This window comes from Podarcis muralis, chromosome 7 (genome assembly GCF_964188315.1).
Source record: "Podarcis muralis chromosome 7, rPodMur119.hap1.1, whole genome shotgun sequence".
NCBI lineage: Eukaryota > Metazoa > Chordata > Lepidosauria > Squamata > Lacertidae > Podarcis > Podarcis muralis.
Genome location: NC_135661.1, coordinates 19,431,356 through 19,448,712, shown reverse-complemented (window position 1 = coordinate 19,448,712; position 17,357 = coordinate 19,431,356). Strand labels below are relative to the sequence as shown.

General features: G+C 45.3%; 1 protein-coding gene across 2 annotated transcripts in view; it reads left to right on the top strand.

Annotated features, from left to right (window-relative positions):
• Nucleotides 1–17,357, top strand: part of MIB2 (MIB E3 ubiquitin protein ligase 2) — a 72,185-nt gene that overhangs the window by 50,321 nt on the left and 4,507 nt on the right. The window contains exons 5-15 of one of the 2 annotated variants that reach the window (XM_028740882.2): nt 1,867–2,061; nt 2,944–3,086; nt 4,218–4,325; nt 6,146–6,250; nt 8,285–8,447; nt 9,483–9,616; nt 10,796–10,944; nt 14,074–14,230; nt 14,926–15,080; nt 16,148–16,274; nt 17,080–17,307. In XM_028740882.2, the coding sequence (XP_028596715.2) occupies nt 1,867–2,061; nt 2,944–3,086; nt 4,218–4,325; nt 6,146–6,250; nt 8,285–8,447; nt 9,483–9,616; nt 10,796–10,944; nt 14,074–14,230; nt 14,926–15,080; nt 16,148–16,274; nt 17,080–17,307 (1,664 nt within the window). The remainder of the gene's footprint in view (nt 1–1,866; nt 2,062–2,943; nt 3,087–4,217; nt 4,326–6,145; nt 6,251–8,284; nt 8,448–9,482; nt 9,617–10,795; nt 10,945–14,073; nt 14,231–14,925; nt 15,081–16,147; nt 16,275–17,079; nt 17,308–17,357) is intronic. The other variant, XM_077931334.1, reaches the window with a different exon arrangement.

Here is a 17,357-nt window from a genome sequence, read left to right as displayed (position 1 = left end):
TATGTCATGTCCATCGATTTGAATGGGTCCGCTCTGAATGAGCGAAAGTTGCACTAGTTCTGTGGAGTCTTGCAGAATAAAAGAAAAATAACAAACCCTTGAAACTTTGGGCTCACACTTCCCATTTCCCCTGCCTCTTTCACCTGGGAAAACCCATGATTTAGCACTCAGTTAGAGCAAACTACATTTGCGTTTTCCATGGATTATTGCCTTCCAGGCAAAAGCAGCGGGGCAAAGGCAAGACTGCTATTACGCATGTCTAGAAAGCACGAGACAAGCAGAAAACGGTTTGGTCTTGTGCTTTCTAGCCATGAGACAAGCGGAACACACCCTGTTGCCTGCAACCCAAAGGGCATAATCTAGATACAAATAATAATAGCACAGTTAGTACAGGCGCCGAAGGGGAAAGAAACTGGAAGTTGACAATATCAGTATGACGGGGATGTCAACACAACCATGTTCTACGGCGTGCGGCAGGTACAGTTTGGCCAGCAAGGTCTTTGTGTGTTGGATGCTTTTAGAATTGTGTACCAGTTTGCACCCTGTTATTATTCATTCAGTTTAAATAATCAGAGGATCCCAGGGCAGTGTGCAACATTAAGAACACATTACAGAGCATCAATAATAAAAACATTATTTAAAAAAACCATAATAGCAGATGGCCTAATAATAAAATAATCATCATAATAACAGTCCAATCCCCCACATTTTCACAGGCCATAGATTATTTAGTAGCCATAGGCCTGGGTAAAGAGGATTTGAATTATTAAATTAAATAACAAACCAAACAAATGGTGCACATAGCTTTAGACATAACCTGAAAAGAAATGAAGAAAATTATGTCAGGATACATTTTCTACTCTGCGTAGGACTAGTATTGGAGACTACTGCCCTAAATTTCATAACAGTGTGTGTGATTGATTAAATGTAAGGGCCCGAGCTACAGGGTTGAATCCTCTGCTTAAGTGGGGGAACCCTTTAACTGCTTGCATTGAGACAATCTAAGTGAGGGCTACTCAGTGGGCTTTAGAAGAACACCAGGAGAGCCCCAGTGGATCAGGCTGAGGGTCTATCCAGTCCAATATCCTATTCTTGCCCATTGGGAATCTCACCAGTAAGGCCAGAGCGCTTGTGGCTCAATCCCCACTCTCAGCAAACAGTTTCGCTTGGCTCAGGACCCGGTAAACGGTATAAAAACAGACGGGGTGACGTATCCAACAAGATCATATCCAGCAAAATAAATGGACTTGAGTCAGTCATGCCCATGTGATTTTATTGTTCTAACTCTGGGAATTGTAGTTCTGCGAGTCGTGTAACAACTCTCCAAACCCTTAAACTATAGCTCCCGGGATTCTTTGGAGGGAGTGTAAGCCATGACTATTAAAGGGATGGAGCACTTTAAACGTATTTTGCGAATGCAGCCCGTGTTTGTTTTGCTGTGCAGTTGGAATTTTGAGAATTCTTCCTCTCAAGGAGGCTGGATTCGAACGGGTTCCCTTTGTGTATGTGGCCTTATTACTCCACTCCCCGCACCCCTGAAGGCAGGCGACCTGACAGGACTGGAGACGTGCAGCCACTGGGTCAGACAGGCTCCACTCTTGACCTCTTAAGCTCCCCTTCTCCGGCAAGGGATTCTTCCTGCCTGCCGTTTCCCAGGGAACTTCTTTCTAATCTTTGGGGCTTTGTTGCAGTTAGAGCCACGGAAGGTCGTGATCTGCAGATGGCCTCACGTAAGCCGTCTCAACCTCCTGGCAAAGAGCTTGAGATGAAAACCTGTGTGTGTGTGTGTGTGTGTGTGTTACGGGTGGGAGAGAATGGTTGAATTGGCACGTTTCAACTGTGCCCTGTTCTTATCCCTGCGGACAGGTGGCGAAGGCAAAGCCGGACGCGTGGTCGACATCCGCGGCTGGGATGTGGAAACCGGGCGGAGCGTCGCCAGCGTGACGTGGGCCGACGGCACCACAAACGTGTACCGAGTCGGGCACAAGGGGAAAGTGGACCTGAAGTGCGTTGCAGAAGTGACAGGGGGCTTTTACTACAAGGAACATCTTCCCAGATTAGGTATGTGTGTGAAACCCTCTCAGGGAAGGGGTGTGTGAGATTTACCCATTGAGTACGTACAATGTAACTTGCACTGCGGTCGTGCTAAATGCTGGTCTCTAATAGCACACTTTGGGGGGTTTTTTGCACCAGCTTAGGGAAATGTTGGGGGAACAAGCTTTCTTAAAAAGCAAAAACAAAATCCATGCACCGATTTAGGAGCTGAAGAGAAAATTGGGCTGTTGTTCATTCTAATTCCTTCTTTTTTTAATATAATTTTTAATTAGCTTTTTTAACATATCATTTTCAACAGTAATTAGACATACTTTTACATCTTATTCAAATTTTTGACTTCCATCAATCCTGTCTGAAAATTTTCCAATCTAATCTCTCAGTATGCATTTCTTATCTTCCCTATTACATTTCAAACTCATTACCAATATCTCTATCTTTTTATACTTTGTAACACTTCATATATTTCTCCTTACAAAACTTCTTGTAGTCCTACTAGCATAATTTGTTGATTACAGTTGTTCATTCTAATTCCAATGCTCCAAACTGTGAGTGCCGTTCATTTTGTAGCCCAAATGGCACCATGTGCAGGTTTTGGCAAATCCAGGGTTTGCAGGGGAAAGTACTGAAAAGAGGATGCCTTCCCTAAAAAATTAAAACAACACCCTCTCAAATAAACATGGATTGCTGACTGATTTCAGAGTGGGTCAGAGAGGAGGGGAGTGGAATTGGAACAACAGCAGCTCCTACATGCAGCATTTTTTTTGCCTCTGATCTGGCTTTTAGAGATTTCCCATCTACCCCAGGATTTAGTTTGTTGTCTGAACGCACTCAAGATGCAAAATTGTGCATTCCGCTGTCGGCAGCTGCTCTTTCTCTCTCTTTCTCCAGGTAAGCCGGCCGAGTTGCAGAAGAAAGAGAGCACTGAAAGGCACCCGTTCCAGCATGGGGACAAAGTGAAATGCCTCTTGGACATCGACATCTTACGAGAGATGCAGGAAGGGCACGGGGGATGGAACCCGAAAATGGCTGAGGTAGGGGACCGCATTTAAAAAAAAGAGGGGGGGGGCTTTAAACCTGGGAGGAGGTCCAAAAACTCCAGGGGGATTGAGCATGCACAGAATTGTGATTGACTGTTGGTTGGAACAGAATGGAACAGAATCCTAGACAGGGAGGTCTCCACGCTGCAACATTTTGTTGCAGTTCTCATTCGTGCTATCAATTTTTAAAATAATATATTTTCTACTGCTGCAGGAGGTTGTGTTCAGCTAAGCCAGTGCAATATAGTGGTTAGAGTCCTGGACTGGATCTAGGAGGAGACAAGGGTTCATATCCCCACTCAACCGTGAAACCCGCTGGCTGAACTTGGGCTAGTTAATCTTTCTCAGCCTAACCTATCTATAGAATGTAAATGTGAAGAAGAAGAAGAAGAAGAAGAAGTTGCAGATGGGGTAGACCCATTGAAAGCATTGGACCCAAGTTAATTTCAGTGGGCCTGATCTGAGTAGGATTAACATTGCATACAACTGAAGGAGTGATCCGATTTGTTCTCCTGTTAGTGTGCTACCAAAGCTTACTGTTCCTGTTGTGCATTATATGTACTTGTATGAGAATATTAATGTTTCATGTTACTTTTTAATGGAATAATATGCAGGTGAGACTCAATGTACACAGGGGTTACATTCAAAATCCAAATCGTGTATAGTCAAAATACATTGGGTTCAATGACGGGCGGGATTGCCAAAGTCTTTTTTCCCAGAAGCTTGCCCCCTGTCCACCCCCTTGGTTTTTAGTTTTTTGTGTGTTGAGCGTTTAAAGGTGAATGCATGCAAGTTAAATGCGGGTAAGTCGCTTGGAGACTTTGAGCACCATTCGCCAGCAAAAGATAAATCTTAAGAAATAATAAGAACTGTTTGTGTGAACTTGTGTTTTAAACTTCTGTGGCATTGATCCATGCATATTATTCTGGCCATGGACTTTAGCAATAAATATTTCAGCAATTTGAAAATGTATTTGTGAGCGAGGAGGGGCTACTGGCTTGCTGCAGGGGGGGCATCCGATGGTTAAAAACTCGCATTTCTTGCTTTCAAATAACAACCTTTAATTTTCTCTCTCCTCACCTCCCCGCTCCTCCCCAATACTTCTCCGTTCCTTTCCTTCCAAAGTTCATTGGCCAAACAGGAACTGTCCACAGAATCACAGACAGAGGAGATGTCAGAGTCCAGTTCAATAGCGATACCCGTTGGACGTTCCATCCAGGAGCTCTGACCAAGGTGAGTGTGGCTGACGCATCCTGGCGATGGATCTAAAAATTGTGCCGTAGTTCATAGATGGATGGGGGAGAAAGGACAGGGAATGGAAGGGGAGCCTATTAGCAGGAGAATAACATTTGTTGGCTGATGTGCTATTGGGGTGCTGCAACATGTCACTGATGCAATAGTAGTACATTAATGGTGGATTTGTACTGGACTGTCCACATGTCCTTTTGCTTTATTAGTTGTTCCATGATGCTTCCCCAAAGTCACTATGTTATTGCCCCTGCAGATCTTTGTTTTGTCCCAGCAAGTGTATATCTCAGAGAGTTATCAAGAATTGGTCATTGTCACATTCGTGGACAATTGTCAGCAAATCCTTCTCCCTCCCCAAGTGACAGATGTGAAGCTGTGTAGAGATACACCGATAAGATGTTGGCAGTCGCTGAATTCAGACGTTCAGCGTTTGCTTGCTGTTGTGTCGAAGGAGTGGGGAGAAAGGCGATCTGCTTTCTCTCTGGCTGTCCTTGGCTCCAGCACAAGTTCTGACAAGCAACTCTTTTTGACAGCGGCAGTTCTGAGTGCCTTGCTCTCGATAAGGGGTAGTTCTGAAGCATTCTCTTCTGCCTCCCGCAAACCAGATCCAGGAACGTCGTAAGTGACAATGTCCTGGCCAGGGCAGCTCCCGCCGCACAGCTTGAGTCTTGATGGCAGATTCCAAGTGAGAGGGTGTTCGATGGCATTACCCTCCTCCCTTGCCGATTTCAGTGGCAGTTGTGGCTGTCTCACCCTCCCCACCAGAAGCCCTTTGTTAATCAAAGTGAAGTTTAATCAGTTGCTCGATTAAAGGAACAAGAAACACATGATCGAAGGGAAAAGCTGGCTACCTGTTCTTTGTTTTTTTAAGCAATGGAAGAGTAGCCCATTCCTGTTTGAACAAGAGCAGTCTCTATTTTGCTTTAGTTTCTATTGAGTATATTGCTCAAGAACTTGGGCACGACCCCCCTATCTGTTGCTGTAAACTCCAGCCCCCATGACCCATCATTAGCTCTGACCATTAGTCATGCTGGCTGGGGCTGGCAGATGCTGGGAATCCAACAGCATCTGGAGGGCCAAATCTTGTTCCCAATCCCTGGTCTTTAAGAGAACCTAAACACATGTCCATTTAAAGCACACACCGTAAAGAGAAAACAGGGGGTCCCCTCACGCAGAAATCATCTAACTTCACTTCCTTTAATTTAAAGGGCATATGTTTGTCTGAAATGCGGGGGGAGGGGCACATACAGGGATCTATAAACAATGTTAAGAACTGATAGATACTAGGAACCTCTCACCTGACGTTCCTTGGGAATTATAAGAAACCACCAGATTTGTGCAGTTTTGAAAACGGTGGTTGAAACTGAGGCAGCTTTGACAGGTTCCGTGAGTCCGCCATCTTGAATCAAAATGGCGTCCACAAAAACCCCACTGTAGATTGCTGTGAGTGGCAGGGCTTGGGGTCAAAAATGTCTGGAGGGCCTGCGGCTGGGTTAAAAGGCCCTACGAATGTTTACCGAAATCTTAGCCAGGGATGGTCACCGCCACCATCCTGCATCTCCGCGGTTAATGCTTGATGGATTTAGCTGTCTATAAAATATAATAACAATAATTAATAATAATACATAATTATTTGTTCCCCATCCATCTGGGTTGCTCCAGCCGCTCTGGGCAGCTGTGTATATTATATTAGTTTATAATATAAAATATATTATATATCTATCTATCTCTCTTTCTTTCCTATGATTCCTTTCTCCCCCACGCACCGAAAAGAAAAATGCTTCTGATTTTCTTTTTCCTTGTAGCTCAACACCTTTTGGGTTGATGATGTTGTCCGGGTGATAGATGATATGGAAAGAATCAAGCAGTTGCAAGCTGGTCACGGGGAGTGGACTGATGAAATGACCCCTGTGAGTGTCCTTCTATTCCAAGACAGCGCAGTTACTTAAAACAATCCAGCCCATGCTTTTCCCCTCTCCCCTGGTGTGTTAAAATTCGAACGCAGCTCTCCGAAATTTTAACAGCTGCCACCGTGTTTTAAACAAGAGCAGTGAGGGCTGATGGACCAGTAAGGGGAAGGGCTCACTGGCAGATCATCCGCTTTGCATGCAGGAGGTCCCAAGTGCAATTCCTGGCATCACTGGGAGAGGCAGCTGTCTGAAACCCTGGAGAGCTGCTGCCAGACAGTGCAGACAGTACTGAGTTAGATGGACAGTGCTGAGTTAGATGGACCAATGGCCTTGATTCTGCATCAGGCAGCTTCCAGTGTTCCTAACATCAGCTCTGCCCACTGATTGGCTTCTGCCCAAGCTGACCCCGGCAAAGGGGTCTTCAATCCCACCTTGCCCACTACAAAATCTTTGCCTTATTATGTCCCCCAGCTAGTGTGGTATAGTGGTTAGAGCAGTGGTGGCCAAACTTGGCCCTCCAGCTGTTTTTAGACTACAACCAGTGGTCAGGGATGATGGGAATTGTAGTCACCAAACAGCTGGAGGGCCACGTTTGGCCACCACAGGGTTAGAGGGTCAGGCTAACACCTGGGAGATCAGGGTTCAAATCCCCACTCAGCCATGAAGCTCACTTGGGCCAGTCATTGCTTCTCAGCCTATCCTACCTCACAGGGTTGTTGTGGGGATTAAATGAGGAGGTGGGGGGGGAACTCATATGCCAGCTTGAGCACCTTGGAGAAATTAGGTGGGATATAAATGAAATAAATAAAACACTGTTTCCCAGCTGACACACAAGCAAAGGAGAAGAAGCATTCAGTGCTCACTTCCTGCACACAAAATATTTTTGGATGCAACATTTTATTTTGTTAATTCAGTAGACATATTCATATTCCTCAGAGGTATGTCCCACTTTGTTCAGTGAGGCTTACTCCCTAGTGAGTGGGTTTCTTTTTTTTTCTTTTTTAGGATTGCAGCCTGACTTGATTAATTGGTTTGGTAAATCAATTTTTTAAAAAAAACCTCCAAAGTGTACACTGCAGACAATTTCTTTACTTTGTTCAGCAAGGCTTGCTCCCTAGTCAACAGTTGGATGGTCAAGTGAATATATGCATTTTGTGAAGTAAATGAATCATGAAATGTCAATGTGTTGTTTTTTTAAAAAAGGATTACAGCCTGGCTCAAATAAATCCATTTTTTAAAAATCTCCAAAGCCTTCATTAGGACATCTAAAATCAAAGAATTATTCCCCCCCCCCACCTCTCTTTTCATTTGCATGCAGGATTTTGAGTTGTGTGCAGATTCACTGCATCCGTTTTTAATTGATCGGATCGCTGATTCATTCAGCAAGACATCTTAAAAACCTGGTAACAACCCTAAAGGGGGAAGCATTCAAAAATATGACCGGTATCTCACATTCAACCCCGCAAATCGTGACTTGTCTTGAGTTTTTGCACAGCCAGTATATTATTCCATAGCGCTTCGTGGTTTTGTTTTTTTCTGAGAAGGAGCTGAAGGACACACATACCCTTTTTAAAAGCGCCTGACTTCTCCTTGCATTAAGGCTTTGCTGTCTTGGAATCCCATGTCCCAGGTGTGGGGATACCTTTGGCCCTCCATATTGCTGAACTGCCAGCTCCCATCATTCCTCAGACCATTGGTGTCAAACTTGCTAGGGCTGATGGGAGTTGTAGTTCAGCAGCAACTGGAGTTTCCCCACACCTGCTATATATTGCTCAGTGGCTATGGAATTTTGACTTGACAGTTGTGGGGAGGGGCGATGGAATGGTATATCCTGGAAAGGGGCATGGCTGGCCAGCCAGTGAAATGGATGGCACATTCTTCAAAGGGGCATGGCTGGCTGGAAACAGGAGTACTCCACAATGTAATGTTCTGCTGCTTTTCTTACTTAGACGGAACAAAAAGGATGAATAACAACAAGGAGCTTTCCCCCACCCCCCCACCCCTCACGTTTCAATTTTCCCTTTCCCTTTGCAGACCCTGGGGCACATTGGCAAGGTGATTAAAGTGTTTGGAGATGGGGACTTGCGGGTGTCTTTTGCAGGCCAGTCCTGGACCTTCAACCCCGCTTGCCTGACGGCCTACCAGAGGGAGGAAGATGCAAACCTCATGACCACTGAAGATGCCAAGGAATCTAAAAGTGAGGAGTCTGAAAGGAAAGCAGTAGCCAGCTTAGGAGGGAGGGGGAACGCCTTTTAATAATCTGTACAGTGGTACCTCGGGTAACATACGCTTCAGGTTACATACGCTTCAGGTTACAGACTCCTCTAACCCAGAAATAGTACCTCGGGTTAAGAACTTTGCTTCAGGATGAGAACAGAAATAGTGCTCTGGTGGCGCAGCGGCAGCAGGAGGCCCCATAGGCTAAAGTGGTGCTTCAGGTTAAGAACAGTTTCATGTTAAGAACGGACCTCCGGAATGAATTAAGTACGAAACCAGAGGTACCACTGTACTTTTCTGTCTATAAAACACCCCCTAATTGAGGGGCTCAAATTTAAGAAAATGGGGGGAGATGGCACAGAGTTGTTGAGCTTTTTTTTGGGAGGGAATATCCACGGTTGTTATGTATGGAAGTGAGAGCTGGACCATAAAGAAGGCTGATCGCCGAAGAATTGATGCTTTTGAATTATGTTGTTGGAGGAGACTCTTGAGAGTCCCATGGACTGCAAGAAGATCAAACCTCTCCATTCTTAAGGAAATCAGCCCTGAGTGCTCACTGGAAGGACAGATTGTGAAGCTGAGGCTCCAGTACTTTGGCCACCTCATGAGAAGAGAAGACTCCCTGGAGAAGACACTGATGCTGGGAAAGATGGAGGGCACAAGGATTAGGGGGCGACAGAGGACGAGATGGTTGGATAGTGTTTTCGAGGTTACCAGCATGAGTTTGACCAAACTGCGGGAGGTAGTGGAGGACAGAGGTGCCTGGCGTGCTCTGGTCCATGGGGTCACGAAGAGTCGGACACGACTAAACGACTAAACAACAACAAAATCCACGGTTGTTGAGCAATTGAGGGGGGGAGGGGATGTGGAACCGAATATCACTCACCCAACTGGCGAACGCTTACAATTGCAAGCGACGCACGCCAAATTGCCAAAGCGGAAGCCAATCCAAAGCAGCCCTTGCCGCATGGAAAAGTACATTAATTGGAGGACTGTTTCCCATCTCTCCAAACAGGCACGCTGCTCTCTGTGCTGGGAAGGCTGCTGGCCCAAAAGATGGAAGCGGACAGCCCGGGGCGCCTGGTCATAGAGGCTGCACATGGAAATGCGTCCAAGGTCCGGGAACTGGTTCAGAAATATCCCGACAAGGCAAGTTGTCTCTGGCAATGGGACAGATGTTGTATTTTTAAAAATATCTTAAAAATTTGTGTATGTGTGTGTGTTCAAATTTGTTTTCAAAGTATTTATTTATTAAAAAATAATCACTGGGTTACAGCCAACGTTAGCCCTACTCTTTGCAGAACCCATTGAAATCAGAGTGGTTCTGAGGTTCAGAACGCAATTCCTCTGCGTTACCATTCACTGAAAACTTCAGGAGGAGGAGAGTGGTCTTTCCCTTTCACAAAATTTATGTACCACTTTATTTTGTTTTTTAAAAAAGAGAGTTTTGGAGCAGTTTACAAAAAGGATAAAGCAATAAAAATTATTGGTGAAAACAATTAAAACAACTGTTTAGAACATGGGTAGGCAAACTAAGGCCTAGGAGCCGGATCCGGCCCAATCGCCTTCTAAATCCGGCCCGTAGGCAGTCCGGGAATCAGCGTGTTTTTACATGAGTAGAATGTGTGCTTTTATTTAAAATGCATCTCTGGGTTATTTGTGGAGCATAGGAATTCGTTCATTCCCCCCTCCCCCAAAAAACAAAACATAGTCCAGCCCCCCACAAGGTTTGAGGGACAGTGGACCGGCCCCCTGCTGAAAAAGTTTGCTGACCCCTGGACATTAAAAAACAACAACAACCCAATAGTGGGTTGTATCCAGTGATCAGATGTAAATGCAAGCAACAGTAAGAACCTAAGTAGAGCCCTGCAGGTAGATTAGGCTAAAGGTCCATCTGGTCTAGCATTCCTTTTCTCACAGATGCCAGCCAGATGCCTTCAGGGAAGCCTGCATATGCCGCAGCAACACTCTCCCCAGTTGATTCCCAGGAACTGGTATTCAGGGGAACTCGCAGAGACTTTTTAGCAAAGCGGCACCAGCAATTTAGAACACCGTTCCCCTTGAAACCAGACAGACACCTGCACTTCGGCTATTTCGTCACCTGCAGTAAACTGTTTCATTTTGACGAGTTTTTCTTTTCTTTTTTTTAAGAAAAAAAAATTAATTAAATGTTAGAGAATTAATTTCATTCAGTGTCAGTCACCTTGTTCTGTAAATTTATTGGTCTTCATAATTTCGTGGTTTTTTATGTTGTTGTTGCTTTGAGTTGGCTGTTTATCGACCTTCTTGTTGAATAAATGAAACGATGACCCTACCTTTTCTCATCAGGTCGATGTCAAAAACCAGGGCAGGACAGCCTTGCAAGTGGCCTCTTACCTGGGACAGGTGGAAGTGGTGAAGATCCTGTTGCAGGCCCATGCCAACATCAACCTGTGGGACGAGGAAGGGGACACGGCTCTGCATTATGCAGCATTTGGGTAGGTGTTGACCCTTGAGAACAGCTGTCACTCTTTCCCCCCCCCTTTCCCCCCTTTTTTGCATTTTATTTATTTATTAACATTCTTATATTACATCGGTAAACATTGTCGTATTACATTACAGGACTTACTATAAGATAATTTCCGACATGTATACAAAAATTATATACAAATTTTATATACCTAAAAAGAAAATGAAACAACAACAAAAAGAACAAAGAAAAAACAACATTTTTTCCAAAAATCATATACATAGCAACACACTAGACTTCCTGTCTTTCCCTTTGTATATTCCTTTTTTACATATGAATGTACTCTTATTATTGTATATTTCTTTTCATATTATCTAATACATTCCTATATCAATATGTGCTCTTAGTCTTATTTCTCAACTCAGTCTCACTCCAGCGTCAATCAAATGCTAGCATAGATAGTGAACCTTTACTGTATTTTTGAACATATGTTTTATATCTATCCCACTTTTCCATAAATTTTTGTTTTGAATTGCCTCTCAGGGTATTTGTTAACTGCGCCATTTCAGCAAATTCTTGTAGCTTGTACTGCCAGTCCGTTATTGTCGGGGCGTCTTGTTCCTTCCACCCCTTTGCCACCAAAGTCCGAGCTGTGGTCGTTGCGTATAAGAATACCTCCCTAAAGGCCTTCGGGATGTCCCTGCCAACAATGCTTAACAGAAATGCCTCTGGTCTTTTAAAAAAAGTTATTCCAAACATTTTTTTCAACTCCTCGTAAATTAAGCCCCAGAACACTTTGATCTTCCTACATGTCCACCACATATGATACATGTCGCCATTACTCCCACCACACCTCCAACAAGTATTCACTAAATTTTTATACATCTTCGATAGTCTTGAGGGGGTGAGATACCATCTGTGCTGCATCTTTCTTAGTCCAATGGAAGTTGGTCCGCCATGTGGCACTGCCTGCCTTCTTACTTACAACCAATCAGGGTGTAGCTCTGTCTGTTTTTGCTCTGGCTCTGCCTCCTATTGGTCTACCTGCCTTCCTCCCTGTCAACTTCAGAGGGAACCAGCCACCACTGACTTAAGACCCCTGGACGTAACCCCTGAGGAATAAATGTTTGTAATATGAATCTAGGAACAGCTCCAAAAAGTTCTTCTAAGTCCTCCTTGCCGATCACAGCAGGCATAGTTCTAATAATAGCCTGTTCTATTTATATACACCCTATTTTCCTCAAATCCGAAAAAGCCTAAATATGGCAGTACAATTTATTTATTTATTTGAAACTGCTTTTGTAGGGTGACAGTCCTACTCAGAGTAGACCCACGGAAGTTAATAGGTGCAACCAACATGGGTTCAGTCATTTCAATGGATCTGCTCCAAGGAGTACTTCAATGTACGCTTTTTTCTTGCATTGTAAAATTGCTTTGAGATGCTTCAGAGTGTGAGACAGCTTCCTATGTCTTAAGGTGTTGTTGTTTAGTCGTTTAGTCTTGTCCGACTCTTCGTGACCGCATGGACCAGAGCACGCCAGGCACCTCTGTCCTCCACTACCTCCCGCAGTTTGGTCAAACTCATGCTGGTAACCTCGAAAACACTATCCAACCATCTTGTCCTCTGTCGCCCCCTTCTCCTTGTGCCCTCCATCTTTCCCAGCATCAGTGTCTTCTCCAGGGAGTCTTCTCTTCTCATGAGGTGGCCAAAGTACTGGAGCCTCAGCTTCATGATCTGTCCTTCCAGTGAGCACTCAGGGCTGATTTCCTTAAGAATGGAGAGGTTTGATCTTCTTGCAGTCCATGGGACTCTCAAGAGTCTCCTCCAGCACCATAATACAAAAGCATCAATTCTTCGGCGATCAGCCTTCTTTATGGTCCAGCTCTCACTTCCATACATCACTACTGGGAAAACCATGGCTTTAACTATACGGTCTTAAGGTAGAGGTTTTCAAAAGGTGTGGCAGGAGGGAATAGCAAGCGTGCCAGGAAGATTCAAGGACAATCAAAGAAACATCTAAACATTTCAATGTCGCTACACTGATACTATGGTATCAAAATAATTCTTTTTAATTTGCAGAGTATGGATAGATATATTTTCAAAATGAGAGCAAGGGCATTGGCTACTCTTTTACAGTTCTCCACGACATACTGTTGTGAACAGGGATTTTCAACTCTGACAAATAGGAAAGATCAGAAAAGAGAGAGGCTTCTTCATGTTGATAAGGAGATGAGAGTTTGTCTCAAATTAGACCTAATATAAATGAGCAAAAACAAGCTTACACCTCTTCTTGAGTTTGTATACATATTTAAGGTACAGGCTCATTAAGAATTATACTTTGGGAATGATTCGTGTTCTTGTTTTATACTTTCTGGATGCTCCATGTTCATATTATAAAGTAGTTGTGTTCTATGTTATAAATCATCCACTGCTAAGAGTTATTTCTTTGTTTTCCAGTGTATTCCTTATCAATTAAAAAAAAATGGTGTGGTGGGAGCAAATTTTTATTCTGAAACCGTGACCCAGAGAAAAAAGTTTGAGAACCACTTTTTAAATATATTTTGTTTATGATTTTCAGTGTCATACATTTCAATAATTTTACAATCCTTTTAACATTTCAAAACTTGAGTTCCTTCCCCCTCTTTCTGCGGTTCCTTAAATTTATTCTTAATATTTTCTGCATATCCAAATTAACTAAGTTTGCTCATTTATTCATCAACTTTAAATATATACTCTTATAAAACTGCAGGTTATTACAATAATCCTGCCAATGTTCTTATCTGTTTGTAAATATTCCATAAACCATTTTCATTGTTTTATAAAACGTTTGTTATCTTGATTTCTTATTTTTCCGGTAAGTTTTGCCATTGCTGCATCTTCCATAAGTTTTTGTATCCATCTGAGAACCACTGTCTTAAGAGAAGGGCTGTATCTCAGAGCAAGAGTGTTTGAAGGTCCCGCATTGAGTCCCAGTAATTTCCCGGGGGGTGGGTGGATGCCTGCTTGAAACCCTGGAGAGCTGCTGCCTGTCAGAGCAGACAATATTGAACCATATGGAACAATGGTCTGCCTCAGCAGAAGGCAGCTTTCGGTGTTCCTCAATGTCTGTGCTCTGCCACTCTATCCTCTTGACTTTTCGCCCCTCTCACTGTCTAGGAACCAAGCAGACGTAGCCCGCTTCTTGGTCAGCAAAGGGGCCAACGGCGATCTCCGGAACAACGCCAAGTGCACAGCCCTGTACATTGCCGTCAACAAAGGCTTCACGGAGGTCGTGCAGGCTCTGTGCGAGCACAACTGCGACGTCAACCTGCCGGTGGGCTTTGTTTCGTTTTTTAAAACTTTGCATTTGCATTCTGACTCATGGAATCATAGAATTATATTGAGTTGGAAGGGACTCTGGTGCAGGAAATTTGCAACTGCCCCACCTGGGGATCGAACCTGTGACCTTGGTGTTGTCAGCACCACGCTCTAGCCAGCTTAGCTGATTGGGGGGAGGCATGTTGTGTTGTGGAATCTTTGTGCCCATCGGTGAAGTGGAGATGATCTGAGCAGCTAAAGGGCAAGGGCTTTATTGAGGTAGGCACTTGCAGTGATAGCGGCTAGCTTAGAGGACATCAACAGGGGTTTAGGCACATTGACAGAGGAGAAGGCTGTCATTGGCTGCTGTTCAGGGCACTAATGGTGTCCCTGAATTCAAGCTGCCGGGAATCTTGGAGTGTGGGAAGAGCTGTTGTGCCCGGGTTCTGCTTGCAGGTTTCCCGTTGGCGACTGTTGAGAGCAGGATGCTGGACTTAGATGGGCCTTTGACGGGATCCAGCAGCCGGGGGATCTTCTTGTGTTCTTCTTATTCATTGTACTCTCCCTGAGTGGCTTTGAAAAGGGGTGATGGGTAAATTCACAGAGGATCAGTCTATCAACGGCTGCTAGCCACAATGTCTCTGTTCTTCCCTCCCCTCTTGGAGACACCTGACAGAGATTTTGTGTACCATCCCACATGTCCCCCTCAAGGATTCGTACGGCGACACCCCCCTCCATTACGCCATCACGGCCGACTTCAAGTGCATCATCGAGGCTCTCACCGAAGTCCCCAACATCGATTTCACCATCCAGAACCAACAAGGATTCAACCTGTTGCAGCATTCGGCTCTGAAGGGGAACAAGCTGTAAGCAAAAGAGTGAAATGACCTTAAGCAATTCTAAACAATTATTTATACATTTCCCACAATTTTTATATACGTACATAAAATGTTATCCATCGCAAGTCACTTAAGCGTAGTGACGATGGGGAGCTGTGAACAAACTGCGTTAGGTGTCATTTTTCCTCAAAGCGATACGTGGACTTATTTTGTCATGCTTTAAATTACGGTCGTACCTCAGAAGTCGAACGAAATCTGTTCTGGAAGTCTGTTCGACTTCTAAAACATTCGGGAACCAAGGCGCAGCTTCCGATTGGCTGCAGGAAGTGCAGGGGTGGGCTGGGCTCTGAGCTCTGATAAAACCTTTTCCTTGCCTGCCCCGCCCATTTTTGCCTCTGGCCCCGCCCACCACTGCCATGTGGGCATCCAGGAAGGTTGTTCAGAGGGGAATGCAGCCGCTCAGGAAAGGTTTCCCCCATTAAGGCTGCTGAGCCACAGCAGTTCCTAAATCAGTGTTCCCTGAACGTAGGTCTCCAGCTGTTTTTGAACTACAGTTCCCATCATCCCTGACCACTGGTCCAGCTAGCTAGCGATGATGGGAGTTGTAGTCCAGAAACAGCTGGAGACCCAAGTTTGGGAAACACTGTTTTAAATAATATTTCCCCTCCTTTTACACTCGAGCGTAGGGAATATTTTCTGTTCCTGATGTTGCTGAACTACAACTCCCATCAGCCCCAGAAAACATGGCCGATAATCAGGGGTTATGAGAGTTGTCATTCAGCAACATCCAGAGAGCCAAAGGTTACCTCACACTTGTTTTAGCTCACCTGTGGTAAACCCAAAACCTCCCTTCTCCTCTCCTAATTTCAGTTCCTGGGAAGATCAGTGCACATTCTCTTGCTCTTCTGCCTCTCATTTTTCTGCTTGTTGGACTGTGTCACTTCCAGCAGCCGCCATTTAGGCCACTAGTAACCATTGAGTTGACAATGCATGCTTGCCCTTTGAGACATCCGGTGCCCTAGACATGCTCTCTCTTTTTTTCTTTTCTCCTTCCCCTCCCACCCCGCTTGGCTCTGATCTTCCCCACCTCCCAGAGCCATCAAGAAGATCCTGGCAAGAGCCCGGCAGCTGGTTGACGCTAAGAAGGAAGATGGCTTCACCGCCCTGCATCTCGCCGCCTTGAACAACCACAAGGAGGTGGCGGAGATCTTAATCAAAGAGGTAAGCAGCAAGGAAATCAATATAAGAGCGTAATAAGAGCCCTGCCGGATCAGCCCAGTGGCCCATCTTAGTCCAGCAACCTGATCTCACAGTGGCCAACCAGATGAAGCTTTCAAGCTGGACCTGAGAGCCTTCTCCTTGAATTTGTCTCATCCTTTTAAAGCTATCCAATTTGGCCGCCCACACTACATCTTGTGGGGGATGAATTCCTGAGCTCCGAATTCCCCAGCATTCAGCCTCATTGGGGGGACTCTGAGCTCTAGTATTATGGGGTGGTGGTAGAGGTAGAACTTAGCCATCATAAGTTGGGCCTTTCCTTATCATCTCATTCATTGTACTCTCTGGCAGCTTTAAAAGGGGAAAGTGATGTTGCAATTCAAGTCTTCTGGGCTTCCCACTAGTCCACAGGACGCTGGACTAGATGGGCCTTTGGCCTGATCCACCAGCCAGGCTGCTCTTACGCGTAGCAACGGGGGAGAGCTGTTGTCTTCGAGGACTTCCCACTGGTCAGCCACTGGCGAGAACAGGAGGCTGTAGACTAGATGAGCCTTTGGCCTGATCCAGGTTCCGTCTTGCACATGCAAGCAGCAACCCATATTCCCCCACTAGGGGCAGAGTCCAGAGCCTGCTTTCTTGCAGCGCTGCAGGCCCGGAAAGACAACCAATCGGAGCTGAGCGATGTGGAGAAGGAGCAAACTGGAACCGTAGCGTTGTCTTGGCAAGCTGAGCACCACTGCCGTCTTTCTTCCGCCCTCAACCCGACAAGCATGCCCACGGCCTCCGCATGCCCCGTTCCCTTTTTCAGGGCCGTTGCGACATCAACCTCAAGAACAACCGCAACCAGACCCCGCTGCACTTGGCCGTCACGCAAGGCCACATGGAGATGGTGCAGCTGCTGGTGAGCGAGGGCTGCGATGTCAACGCGGAGGACGAGGACGGCGACACGGCCATGCACATCGTCCTGGAGAGGGAGCACCTGATGTCCATCATGGCCAAGGAGCAAGAGGAGGGAGAGGAAAGCCTCTTATCTAAGGTGTGTGTGTGTGTGTGTGTGTGTGTGTGTGTGTGTGTGTGAGAGAGAGA